This window comes from Protomyctophum parallelum (assembly GCF_964188405.1).
Source record: "Protomyctophum parallelum genome assembly, chromosome: 1".
NCBI classification, from domain to species: Eukaryota; Metazoa; Chordata; class Actinopteri; order Myctophiformes; family Myctophidae; genus Protomyctophum; species Protomyctophum parallelum.
In genome coordinates this window covers 34585196-34599368 of record NC_139697.1, presented here as the reverse complement: position 1 = coordinate 34599368, position 14173 = coordinate 34585196, and the positions used below count along the sequence as shown (strand labels likewise).

The 14173-nt window shown below is 49.0% G+C and overlaps 1 protein-coding gene across 3 annotated transcripts in view; it reads right to left on the bottom strand.

Moving 5' to 3' along the window:
• nhsl3 (NHS like 3) overlaps window positions 1-14173 on the bottom strand; it is a 66079-nt gene that overhangs the window by 38141 nt on the left and 13765 nt on the right. The window contains exons 1-2 of one of the 3 annotated variants that reach the window (XM_083774687.1): window positions 1136-1446; window positions 750-1051 (exon numbers count right to left, since the gene is read on the bottom strand). The exons of 1 other annotated variant lie outside the window; for it this stretch is intronic. In XM_083774687.1, coding sequence (XP_083630813.1) covers window positions 750-894 — 145 coding nt within the window. In that variant the 5' untranslated portion in view covers window positions 895-1051; window positions 1136-1446. Of the gene's footprint in view, window positions 1-749; window positions 1447-14173 lie in introns of those variants that run through there. One more of the 3 variants, XM_083774686.1, reaches the window with a different exon arrangement.

Here is a 14173-nt window from a genome sequence, read left to right as displayed (position 1 = left end):
ATAGACAGGAGCATGCAGCTACAGACATGCAGCTACAGACATGTAGCTACAGACAGGAGCATGCAGCTACAGATTGGAGCATGCAGCTACAGACATGCAGCTACAGACAGGAGCATGCAGCTACAGATTGGAGCTATAGACAGGAGCATGCAGCTACAGACAGGAGCATGCAGCTACAGACAGGAGCATGCAGCTACAGACAGGAGCATGCAGCTCATACTGTACTTCGAACCAGCCGTTCCCTCCAGTAGTGTTGATTTAGTCGAAAAATATTCGTCGACTACCTTTTTTCACTGAGGAAAACTAAGTAAAAACGAAATAAAAAGCTATATATGAAATATATAATATAAAAACTAAGCTATATATGAAATATATAATATAAAAACTAAGCTATATATGAGGACTAAAACCTATGAAATGTTAGGGAGAAGAGAGAACTAAAAGGCACGTCACATTATGCTTGGTTGCGTGCTGAAAAAAAGCAGATCTACAAGTTCACAGTGCATCGCAGCGCGCCGTGTTGTGAGCTTGTAGATCTGCTATTTTCAGCATGCAGCCAACTCTAAAATCAGTCGTTACAGCACCATTTAAAATCTTATGACAGTTAGTCGTCCTAAAACTAGACTAAACACTAAAACATTTCAGTTGACTAAAGTGTGACTAAAACTACATTTCCTGTCAAAACCAACACTATTCCCTCCAGCCATTTCCTCCGCCTCTGTCATCATCATCATCATCATCTGGTGTACCTGCTTTCAGCTTGTCCGGACGGCCGAACAGCCAGAAAAAGCCTACGGGGCTTTTGGGGCTGGCTGGGTGGTGCTGGTGGTGTGAAGAGCCTTTCTTCTTCTCCTCCACCTGCACCAGCTTCTTCTTGTGCACGCTGTTCCCCATGACGTCTGCAGGGGGGGGGGGGGGGGGGTTGTGCTAATCCGTTCACCCCCCGTTAGTGGGGGTCCACCACCGTCCCGGGGAACAAGAGGTGTCCATACATCACATCTGGATGGTTTGTGTCGCCTCTGCTGGTGCTTCCCGTCTTCTCCCCCAGTCCCTACACTCACTCACTACGACCGTCTCGCATGCACACGCATACAGTCACACACACACACACACACACACACACACACACACACACACACACACACACACACACACACACACACACACACACACACACACACACACACAGTCGAGAAGGAGCCAAACCCTAGCAGATCTCACGCCTCAGACGCCTACAGCCTTCTGGCTGAATCGGGAACCCTGGTTTGTGCACGCACACGCGCGCATCCCGATGTAGAGTAACATCTAAAGAGCCACTGACCTCGTTTGAATATGATTGACTGTCAAAATGCGTACACACACAGACACACTCTGTTTGTTGCTCGTCCCAGCCCTGTACATCCAGTCGCTGAAGCGAAGGCAGAGTCCACACTGAGAAACTCACTACTACACCACGCATACGTGTGTGTGTGTGTTATTGAGCATGTGTGAGTGAGTGCCCCTCCCACTCTCTCCTCCTCCGGACGCTGTACAGTATATAGCTGAGCGAGTGCACGCGCGCACACACACACACACACACACACACACACACACACACACACACACACACACACACACACACACACACACACACACACACACACACACACACACACACACACACACACACACACACACACACACACACACACACACACACACACACACTCTCATTATCCATCATTGTTATTATCGTTATCATTTAGGACGTCATCAGATATTTCCCAATCTCTTTCATTCTCTCTCTCGCTTATTTGGTGACTCACTTCCTGCTGCCTGATTGTGTTGTGACATTAACGGCATTAACCAGTTGTCTTCACGACAGCATTATGAACACAGGTGTGACAGATCCTGTCAACACAACGAGATATAGGAGCAAACACATACTGCTATATTATTCATACATTCTCTCGTTCTCTTGCACAGACACACGCGCACACAGACAAGCACTCTCTTTCTCTCTCTCACAGACACACACACACACACACACACGCACACACAGAGCTGTCGAAAACAGAGTAAGTTTATGTTAGGGAATGTTGCGTGTGCTCAACAACAGCACTGTCTTGTACCTCCAATTACAATTTAGTAGAATTTCCCTGTAAGTGCTACAAAGTGACTATAATATGACATCAGATTAGACAAACTATCTATCCAAAATAAATAAATGTCTATTTACTATTTACATCACACAGTCGCTCCCACACATCAATGAATCTCACTTGAATCCATCCAACCGTCCATCTTCAACCGCTTATCCGTAGTCGGGTTGCGGGGGAAACAGCTGGATCACAGAGGTGGATCACTTTAATCCTTCTAAAATAAAATGAAAAAGGCTACTTGTTGCCTACTGCAGTGCAACAAGCACCAACTCTACTGTCCGATCTGGAAAAATGGCAACTGACACCTGTCAGCACCTTGTCCTTGACATGACAACACTATCCCAATGCACATGCACACGCACACACATGCATACACACAAAACATGCATGGAGACATGTACTGTCTCCACATACCGTACATTAATTCACACACACATTTAAAAGTTGTAGTATAGAGAGTACACTAGTATGCAGAAACACGCAAATCCTCCCACCCCCACAAGCATAAAAAAGCTACAACGAAGAGTCAGACAGACAAACATTGTTTGCTGTATGCCCTAAAGGAAATACTGAGGTCGATTCAGGCATCGGTGCAATGCAACGCACAGAGAAGACCAAGGCATTCCAGCGGTGGTTCTTTTTATTTAATTTTTTTATTTAAATTTTTTATCCCACGATTTTGTAACCCAGTTTCCTATGCATGAGGAGTCCAAGCTGCTTCTTTTCACCTGACAGGGGGGATTTTCCCCGGCCGGACGTAGCGCGTGGAAGGAACACGTTATTCCGACCAGTTCCTTTCCCCTCCATCAGGCACTCCAGCTGGCCATGGAGGGAGGTAGTTTAGAGACCAGGATTACTGCATGTTTTTGTGAGGGTATCTACCCTAGGGGACACGGGGAGAACATGCAAACTCCACACAGAAAGGCCCTATCGCCAACCCCCGCCTCGGGTATGGGCACTGATGCCGCGGAGGAGGGCACTGATGACTCCAGCGGTGGTTCTATAAGCAGCACGGTGATGGAAGCAGGAAGAGCTCAGGGCAACGTTCACAGCGAGCATTTCCCTGTTGTCTGCTCAGAGAGAGAGAGAGAGAGAGAGAGAGAGAGAGAGAGAGAGAGAGAGAGAGAGAGAGAGAGAGAGAGCATGTGCATGCAACGTCATGCCACGCTGGGATGAGGTGGGAAATGATACATTATATACAGTATTTGTTTTTGTCACCCTTTCATAGCTTTCAGCCACTTTCGACCTGTGGCGGTCTGTATATTTGGGCATGTCTTTATAGGTCGACATTTTCAAAGATTAGCCTTCTGAGAAAAGTAATAAATTAGATTATTTTCCGTTATTTTCCGTTACCAGACAATTAAAACCCATTTTTTTATGCTTGCGCAAGTTGGTTACATTGTATTAGGCTATAGCCTACTGCCTACCTTCATTGCGCCACATTATCACGGCCCTAATTAACTCTATGGTTAAAAACGAGAATGATACACACCATGAACTGACCATAGACAATATCCCCTTTACAGCTCTCTCTTTATTAACGAATATAAGTCGCCACAATCGCCAGCCTATACACGTAGGACTGGACAGAAAGAGCTAGTGCAGAGAGTAGGCTACAGACATTCAGACAATACCATAAGGCTGTTGCGCTGCGCTCTGATGCCCTCTCCATGGCACGCCGCGCACCGTGGCGCATGAACAACAATAACAACAACTCCACGTGTACCCACGACGACCCACGTATGAATTAGATAGTTTATAAGAAATGGCACGGCGGCCATCCTTGCAGGCAGTGACAGTAACATAATGAGAATCCTGTAGGCTGTAACCTGTTCATTTTGGGGGGCATCGACAACAGCCTGTTGATGATGAATGATACTATGAAACTTAACAATTCATTTACTAGTACTCACCTAATGACGCCGCCACGGAGGATATACCATGTTTAACGTAATTCCAAAGTGTTTAGCCCACATTGTTTAAGTCATAGACGCATGCGGTTTTTATGAACTTTGGCTAAAAGCATGTTGTTTGTATTATTCCACTGCCACCCGCACCGGTAGACTGTCATGGCAGCTGGCTACAACCGAAACAACTTCCTCTTCCTCTTCAAAATAAAAGCTGCTTGTATCAATACTTTTATTTCTTAAGTGAACTACAGGATGTAGTAGACGCAGGATGTATATTACATGGTATAGTGGGCTTGGAAGGATACTTGCTGTCTCAGGCACTCACGGAATGATACACGTTGAATGGGGAATTCACAGGTTAAATCGTGATTGTATTTTTCTACAATGTTTTGCGACGTAAAATCAACCTCAGTTAACAATATATTGTTAAGGGGCCCGGCCGCCTCTTTATTTATTTTTATTTTTTAAATTTGCCACCTCTTTTATTTTTATTTTTTCTCCCGACCTGGGTGTGCCCTCAGGCGTCATGGGCCCCCACGCAATCGCGTTGTCTGCGTCACGGTAGTGACGCCCCTGGTCTATAGCGTATAACACCACTGAAGGCTATGATAGAAGGTCAGTCTATAGCGTGTAGCACCACTGAAGGCTATGATAGGTCAGTCTATAGCGTGTAGCACCACTCAAGGCTATGATAGAAGGTCAGTCTATAGCGTATAACACCACTCAAGGCTATGATAGAAGGTCAGTCTATAGCGTATAGCACCACTCAAGGCTATGATAGGTCAGTCTATAGCGTATAGCACCACTGAAGGCTATGATAGGTCAGTCTATAGCGTATAACACCACTCAAGGCTATGATAGGTCAGTCTATAGCGTATAGCACCACTGAAGGCTATGATAGGTCAGTCTATAGCGTATAACACCACTCAAGGCTATGATAGGTCAGTCGGGATGCGCTCGTCATTAGTCCGACAATGAGCGGTGTGGTTAGGGACAGCGTTAGTAATGGGGCGAGTTGACACAATACATTGGTGTCGATGGACCTTTGTCAGTAAATCAGTTCAGGAATATAAAAGAAGACATATCACAGGTTGTTTTCTAATAGTTTTGTTGATGCGCTCGGGAATCATTAATTGATTTGACCCCCCAATCCAACCCATTCATTTGATTTTTACAGTCTTTGGTATGATCGAACCCGGGGGATCGAACCCCCGACCTCCCAGTTTCAGGGCGGACTCTAACCACAAGGCCACTGTCTGGCAGCCAATGATGGTCAGTCTCGGCATACTTTGGCAAGTTCAGAAAAGTACTTTGTGCTCTTGTCTTTAGCTACCTCAATACAATTATACAATGTACTGTACATATCGACACAGCAGAAAAGTATGTGTGATACAGTCAGTATATCTTCTTTTATTTTCCTGGACTGAGTATGCACATGACACCATCATCATACCCAGAAGTTATGCCAGGAACGCCTAGCGAGTGGCAAAAAACTATTCAAACTGAAAAGTCCTATCTGCATTAACTCACTTTGCCACTCACTTTACGGATGCGCATACCCTCTATTTTCCACCTGGTCTACCTGGCTCTCATTGACTGCAATGCATTCCACGGCTGCAGTTTGCCTCCCAGTGTGACAAATCTGCTGGCTGGAATTGGTGGAGAGTGAAAATGACATACTGTAGATGACGTCCCTTCTTTTGAATTACCTTCGCATCACTACGCGTTATGAGCTTACTAAAAACAAAATCACACCGGTGTGAACTGTGTGCAACTCCCCTCCCCCCCACCTATCTCTATCTCTCTCTCTCTCATTAGCAGGCAACAGTGCAGCACTATCCCTCTCTCTGTTTCTGGCACAACAGCGCCCCTACTGGTACTCAGTCATATACTGGTGCTCATTAACGTCACATAGGTGGGTGAACAACAGACGGACCAACACACGGACACAGACATTGCTGTTCCTTGGAGTGGTTGCACCACTCAAAAATACATCGCATGGATGCACCTGGGACGTATCCTCAGTGATGTATCCTGAGGGTTTCGGGTCTTCCAACATCATACCCCTCACTCAGGCGACCCAGCCGGGGTGATCAAGTCCCAGACTATACCTGGTTGTCACATGAGTGACTATAAATAGAAAGTTTGGCAGTATAAAGTATAAAATAGCTCTCAAGTGGTTTCAAGTGCATTCCTTCCCCCTTGCATCTCATGACTTCATACATATTTAATGAAGAAATATCTATTAGCATTAGATCTAGAGCACCAGAACCATGTGATGACTCCACACAGAGACGTCGCCTAGCCTGTGATTAATCGGGGTCTGTCCCACACTGATGATGTCATGACCTCTACTGTCAATCAGTGGCAGGGCGACCCTGCTCCCGTAGCCCGTAAAATAAAACGAGGTCAGGCTGGAGAGATTCTTAAAGGGCGCAGAGAGAGACAGAGAGACACGGAGAGAGAGAGGGAGAGAGAGAGAGAGAGAGAGAGAGAGAGAGAGAGAGAGAAAGAGAGAGAGAGAGAGAGAAACGGAGGAAGGAGCAGAGACATACTGTAATTGAAAACATCATATAATGACGTATCGTATGTGCACTGCATGGAGTGACAGAGAGAGGTTAAAGGATGGGGATGAGCAGCGGGTTCAGTGATAGTTACAGCAGGTGCTCCCACCAAGCAGTGATGGAAAGTATCAATACATGTAGAAATACACCGTTACAAGTAAAAGTCCTGAATTCAAAATGTACTTTAGGAAAACTGCATAAGAATTGGCATCAGCATTGCGACATGATGCGACGCATTGTGAGCTTGTAGATCGGCTATTTTCAAATGACCGAAATGTATATAGGGCTGAAGTGGTTAATGTATATGTTTTGTAATAATAATCAAAGTAACTAAAGTTTTCAAATAAACGTAGTGGAGCAAAACTACAATATTTGCCTTGGAGATGTACAGTAGTGGACTAGAAGTAAAAGTATTGACAATTTGAAATATCGTACTCAATTAAAGTACAAATAGTTCAACATTGTACTTATATACAGTACTTAAGTAAATGTACTTAGTTACTTTCCACCACTGAGTAAAAGGATGGGGGGTGTGAGGAAGCAAACAGCCGAGGGTTCGCTACACTATAGATGTCTCTGCTGTGGGGAAGAAACCACCTAACTCCGAAACCTTTGTTTTACAGGAAATTAAATTAAGTAAAAAGTTGGTGTTGTAACTTTATATATTGTCAATTGCTTCCATGAGAGGGGGAGAGGTGCTGGAGTTAGCTGCTTTAGCAGACAATTTGAGGGTCCATTGGAATTTGAGAGGTTTTGTCAGAAGCACTGATTTATACAAAAAATAATAATATCAAAAAACTAAAAAATTGAGTTTGGTCATGGTTTCCTCCCGACAGCAACGATTTATGATCAAGGTCGCTGCGGTGGACGGTGGTGATGTGACACCATCACATAATCAGCTCCATCTCAACCATGTGACACCATCACATAATCAGCTCCATCTCAACCATGTGACACCATCACATAATCAGCTCCATCTCAACCATGTGACACCATCACATAATCAGCTCCATCTCAACCATGTGACACCATCACATAATCAGCTCCATCTCAACCATGTGACACCATCACATAAGGCCTAACAAAAAAAAACTTTGGTTTCCGGTTGCCGACCGACTCTATTAAATATGCGCGACTCATATTATTTTATTGGCATTTGGTGGGAAAAAAAAAAAAAAAAAAAAAAAGCTCAGAATACGACCGAGTCCGAGTCCGACCGAGTCTTTGATCATTAAAATTATCTTTGATGAGACCATCGGGACGCGCAAAGTCAAAATAAAGTTTTCTTTCGTCTAAAATATCACGTGCGCAAATGTTTTGGAATGCGTCATCGCGAGGTGCATGGTAGGCTACTTGAGGTTGTAACTCACGTTCCATTTCCAACATTCTAATGGTTTCCAGCGATTTCCAGGGGTGAGTAAACATCTTTGAATCAAAGTAGCAGCGATCCTCTGAAGTGACGGAGCATGTCCAATACTGTCCTCGTTAACAAAGTGCAACTTTTTCATCATTCACCGTTGGCTAACGTTGTGCAACAGTCCAGAACAGAGCTATACAATATTATGAAAACTGTCAACTTGGCTATAATCTACTAGGCTACTGTAGGCCTACATTAATCATTGCCTCTCAAACCCACATACCACGCGTAATGTGCGTTGCCTAACCAAAATAACAGACATACAAACTATCAACATGCCGCTCGATTGCGTGTCGACAGCTTGCAGATCTGTTCTTTTGGGCACACATGAGGCGCGCTGCGCTGCGATGCGGAAATTAGATTGCTGTAGTCTACAGCGCTACGATTTGGAAACCAAATAGCTGTAGCCTACAGTGGACTGTAACATTGCTTGGTCAACTATATTACGTGTATGCAGTGAACATTAACATTAGCGCTTTCATAGTTATATGGAGCATTTACCGTGGTGACGTTGATTTAGGTTATTCACCCAGCTGGGTACAACGAGACAGCAGTGTCTCGTTAAGCCCCGACGCTTCCAAAACGAGCTATTGCTGATTAATCGATGGGCGTATAGAACATTTAAGCATATGGCAAGTTAACTTAAGTTATATACTACTATTCGCAAACCAGAGGCCAGACAGCGGTAGCAAGTTCAACAACCACCGTTCTAATCTGTTTGACCAACCACCGTTCTAACACTATTCACTTTTAAGCTGCATACTGTATATCAGTATTTAGAATGGACTTAATTGTTAAAGCTCCTCATTCTGAATTGAGCTCATCTCATACCCTGGGGTAAAATGTTTTATTATTTTCAAATCCTGGTATAATTCATTCACCAGTCAGTATTCTTTGTTCTATTAATACAGCTTCGCAAGGCTGCTCACTTTTTGGGAGTTGACGCCCCCTGGCGTAAACACAGAAGCACTACAAATAAACTCACAGACTTTAGGCTGGGACTTTAGACGTGATGACGTTGAAGACCCCGCCCGCCGGGTGCACCTTATAAGCGTGCCTCAGCGTCACGTCTCCATTCGTTATTCTCTTCTCACGTGTATAACACGGCGCTACGAAGTCTCCCTCACGGATGAGTATCTGATTTTTTCCACAAGGACGAGAAGCCTTCTCGGTACCGCGGAAACTGCTTATCCCAGAGGCTTCAAGAGGAAGAAAGTCGGTGAGTCCACTTTCTTTAACTAAGTTAACTTTAACTTGGAGGTAATTCAGTCCGTTAGTGGCTCGCGGCCCTAGCTGGTTTCTTATTACCTGTGTGACGGTCTGTACCGTGGCTAGCAACAGCCAGGTTTCTGCTTCCACACAAACCTTCGCGGACCTAAAGGTCCCGAACGTGTGAAGTGCCAGGAACGGTGCGCAACCCTTCCTTGGCTTCCACACGTGTGGCGGCTCTAGCGGTGACTACTACAGCCCGCTCCAGCCACGCACAGCGTCTCGCGGCTCTTCCAAGCCCGCGACGGTGACTTGAGCAGCATGAAGTTATTCTGTCTCGAACGTGTGAAGAGCCAGGAGCGGTACGCAACCCTTCCTTGGCTTCCACACGTGTGGCGGCTTTAGCGGTGATTACTAACAGCCCGCTCCAGCCACACACTACGTCTCGCGGCCCTTCCAAGCCCGGGACGGTGATTCCGGCAGCATATTTTATTCTGTTTGAGCTTCCACGCTGTGTGACGGTCTGATAAGCTATCTTAGCTTTCTTTCAGCTTCCACACATACGTCCCGTGGCTTTCATAAGCCCGCGACCGCGTGGCCCTCAAACGTGTGTGTGCGTGTGAAGAGCTAGAAGCGGTGCAACCCTTTGTTAGCCTCCACACGTGCGGCGGCGTTAGCGGCGGCTATTAATAGCACGCCCTTGCCGACACACGTACGTCTCGCGGCTTTTCAAGCCCGCGACGGAGTGGTAACCTAGGCAGGATATAGTAATATTTCTGTTTGGCTACCACTTTGTGTGACGTCTCTGACGTGTGACGTCTCTGATAGAAGCTAGCAATAGCTCTATTCTCAGCTTCCACACGCACGTGGCGTCTTATGCGGTGGGTGGCGACACCCACTGCATCACTGTAACGTGACGACCTACCAACTCGGCGCCTACAGGTACACAGCCTTGTAGAACTGGTTATTAGAATTTGAGTTACATACGTAACCCGGGTTCTTAAACCAGCGAGCCTTGTTCGTGGCTTGTTTGTCCACTTATTTCTTGGCTTACAAGAAAAGAGTGACGATCCATTCGCAGCGGCTAGAGATAGCCCTGTCCTAGTTTCCACTTTACGTGGCTGCCTACTAACCTGAACAGCACTTAGTGATAATACTGTTTGGTTTCCACGCTGTGTGACGTCTCTGGTAGAAGCTAACAATAGCTCTATTCTCAGCTTCCACACGCACGTGGCGTCTTAGGCAGTGAGTGGCAACACCCACTGCATCACTGTAACGTGACAACCTACCAACTCGGCGCCTACAGGCACGCAGCCTTAAAGGACTGGTTATTAGAATTGGAGGTTACGTACGTAACCCAGGTTCTTCGACCGGCGAGCCTTGTTTGTAGCTTGTTTTGTTCACGGTTTCGCGGCTGCCTGCTAAACTCGGCCCCTCTTGCCTTGTTTTTTGCTTCCACGTGCATCTTAGCTTCTAGGATGTCTGAGTCTCCGACCAAGGTTTCTTTATTACCTGTGTGACGGTCTGTAACCCGGCTAGCAACAGCCGGGTTTCTGCTTCCACACAAACCTTCGCAGACCTAAGGGTCTCGAACGTGTGAGGAGCCAGGAGCGGTATGCAACCCTTCCTTGGCTTCCACACGTGTGGCGGCGTTAGCGGTGGCTACTAACAGCCCGCTCCAGCCACACACTACGTCCCGCGGCTCTTTCAAGCCCGCGACGGTGACTCGAGCAGCGGCTGCTAACAGCCCTCTCCAGCCACACACCACGTCCCGCGGCTCTTCCGAGCCCGCGACGGTGACACGAACAGCGGCACCTGCGGGCACGCAGCCCTGTAGGATTGGTTATCAGAACTGGAGGTTACATACGTAACCCGGGCTCCTGAACCAGCAAGCCTTACTAGTAGCTTGTTTTGTCCAGCGACGGTCTATTCGCAGCAGCTAGAGATAGCCCGGTCCTAGCTTCCACTTACGTGGCTGCCTACTAACCTGAACAGCACTTAGTAATAATACTGTTGGTTTCCACGCTGTGTGACGGTCTTTGATAACGGCTTGTTGTAGCCCTATTCTCAGCTTCCACACGCCAGTGGCGTCTTCTACAGTAGCCGGCGACAGTCCTGTTTTAAGTCCCCACATGCGGTGACGGTTTCACGACAGCCAGCAATGGCTCTGTCCTGGCCCTCACTGGGCATGTCTGCCTACCAACTCGGCTCCCTACAGGCATGTAGCCTTGTTAAATGGTCAGTAGAATGGGAGGTTACGTTGTAACCCGAGTTCTACAACCGGCGAGCCTTGTTGGTGGCTGGTCTGTCCACATGTATCTGGCAGTACAAGGGAAAGTGACGGTCTGTCGCAGCAGCTAGTAATAGCTCTGTCCTAGCTCCCACTTAAACATGGCCACCTACTAACCCGGCCCCTCTTGCCTTGTTTTACTGTCTCCATGCATCCCAGCGTCGAGATGTCTGAGGCAACCAAGGCCCGTCGTCGACGCCGTCGCGCCCTTGAGGACACTGACGGCCAGAGCCTACAGAGGGCCTGCAAGTCGTGTGGGGGCCTGATCGCCCGTGCCGACAAACACGAAGAGTGTATCTACTGCCTGGGCTATGGCCATGCCCGGGAGGCGGTGGAGAAACCAGGGCAGTGCCCACACTGCCTGGCCCTCTCCGGCCTGCTAAGGCGCAGCAGGTTGAAACGCGCCCACAGGGCATATCAGGCCCAGCGGGACTCCCAGGCACGGGAGGGGGACGACGAGGCCCTGCGTCAAGCGTCTGCTGTACAGGGGGCCTGCAAGGGCCCGCCACAGAAGATCTGCGCCTTGGCGACCTGTGGGAACGTCATGTTCAGACAGGACGAACATAGGGTTTGTCTGTACTGCATGGGGATCTCTCACGCCGAGGATGCCATCACGGGGAGGGGCCCCTCGTGCACTCCGTGCGACAACTTGAAGTTTCCTGGCCTCAAAGAGCTGCGCCTCTGCAAGATGAGAGCGTACTTCGCCGAGCTTGGAAACCGGCAGCTCGCCGGAACCCCGACACCCACTACAAGGTTCGTCGGAGGACTGCCTCTGGTCACACCAAGAGCTACTGCCGCCCGGGAACGGCCTGTCCCGGCCCCACGGACTAGGGCCCGAGACACGCAGTCTCTCCCCCCACCGCCCTGGGGCGAGGAGGATAAGAGAGTCTTGCTGTGGCGCGAGTCAGCAGGGCAGACAGGGGTCATCCCCGTCCTCCGACAGGGCAGGCTGAGAGGGGTCCCCGCGACCCCCCCCTCAGGCCACGCCGAGAGGGCTGGTGGCCCACCCAGGAAGGTCCACGAGGAGGACGGAGCGGCTCACCCAGCCATGGTGAGACCGACCCAGCAGGGACGTCCCGGGGCCGAGGGCCGCTGCCCCCCCTCACCCTACAGGACCTACGCTCCGAAGGGACGCGGGCGTGGAAAGCGGATGTAAAGGGCCGGGTCGGACTTAGAGGGGGTCAGGACGTACCCCACCTCTTTTTCCCTCCGCTCTATGGTCCCCAGCGTAGAGGGGAGTGGTCCCGGACCTCACCCTCAGAACGCGGACTTGAGACTCAGAGGGGGTCAGGACGTGCCCTGCCTCTCTTCCCTCCACTCCAGGGATCTCAGCGTAAGGGGTAGTGGTCTCGGACCTCACCCTCGGACCGCAGATCCCTTTCATCCCTTCGCTCCAGGGTCCCCAGCGGAGAGGGTACTGGTCGTAGACCTCACCCTCGGGCCAGGGACTTGAAGACTCGGAGGGGGGTCAGGATGTCCCCCACCTCCCTTCCCTCCACTTCAGGGGTCTCGGCGCAGAGGGTAGTGGTCTCGGACCCCACCCTCGGACCGCATACAGGGACGAACGTTGTTGGACATGTTTGTGCCATGTGCCTCTGTACATTTTTTCTTCATGATGTTGTACTGTATGGTGTTTCATTCCTGTATGTCTTTTATTATTAATAAAACTAATACATGGAACAAGGACACGGATACGACCTGAAATTACTTGGAGGGCGTAAGCCAATTATGTGGGGTTATGCCCCACATCTGGACAGTCTTTTACTTAAAGAAGCTGTCCCAGGCCCGGCAGGTCACGCACATTTATTTTTTCGCTACTGAAGAAATTGAATGCTTCTGTTACTACAGCAAGCGATGCTTCTACACGCCTATCTCCTTGGGGAGGAGGCTTTACGTAGGGTGTCCGTGGAGCAGAGCGACACGGGGTTCTTACTCCCGCTACTTCTCGTGAAGGAAGGGGGGGGGCATGCGGCCCATTCTAGGCCTACGTGCTCTGAACGACTATTGGAAGCGTTCGCTCCAAATCCTCACGGACAAGGCTCTGCTACGCGTATGCGCCGAGGGGACTGGTTGCAGCTCTCGATCTCAGGGACGCGTATTTCCACGTTCCCACCTACACACCGCACAGGAAATTTCTGCGGTTCGTCTTCAGGGGACAGATATACGGATATCTGGTCCTTCCGATCGGACGGTCACTGAGTCCAAGGACTTCTGTGGGGTGTACAACAGGCAGTCGTCGCCCCGCTGCGTCGGCAGGACGCTCGGGTATATGGATGCAGTCACCAAGTGTGAGACATTCCATGTCCTGGTCAGGACACAACGACGATGTGCCATATCAACAAGCAGGGGACCTAGGGTCCACCAAACTGCATGCGCTAGCACGCAGACTGACGTTATGGTGCGACGAGCACCTTCTTTCGGTCAGAGCCTCCCACGTTCCGGGACTCCAGATCACGGGAGCGGATCTGTTGTCCAGGGGCCGATACCTCTATGCGGCTTGGTCACTGCACAAACAGTGGCCAGACAGTTGTGGGAGAGGTTCGGCGAGCCTCGAGTGGATCTGTTTGCGTTGGAAGAGAACAGCAAGTGTCCTCTGTTCTTCTCCATAGCAGGGACGGCTCCGCTAGGTTTGGATGCCTTGG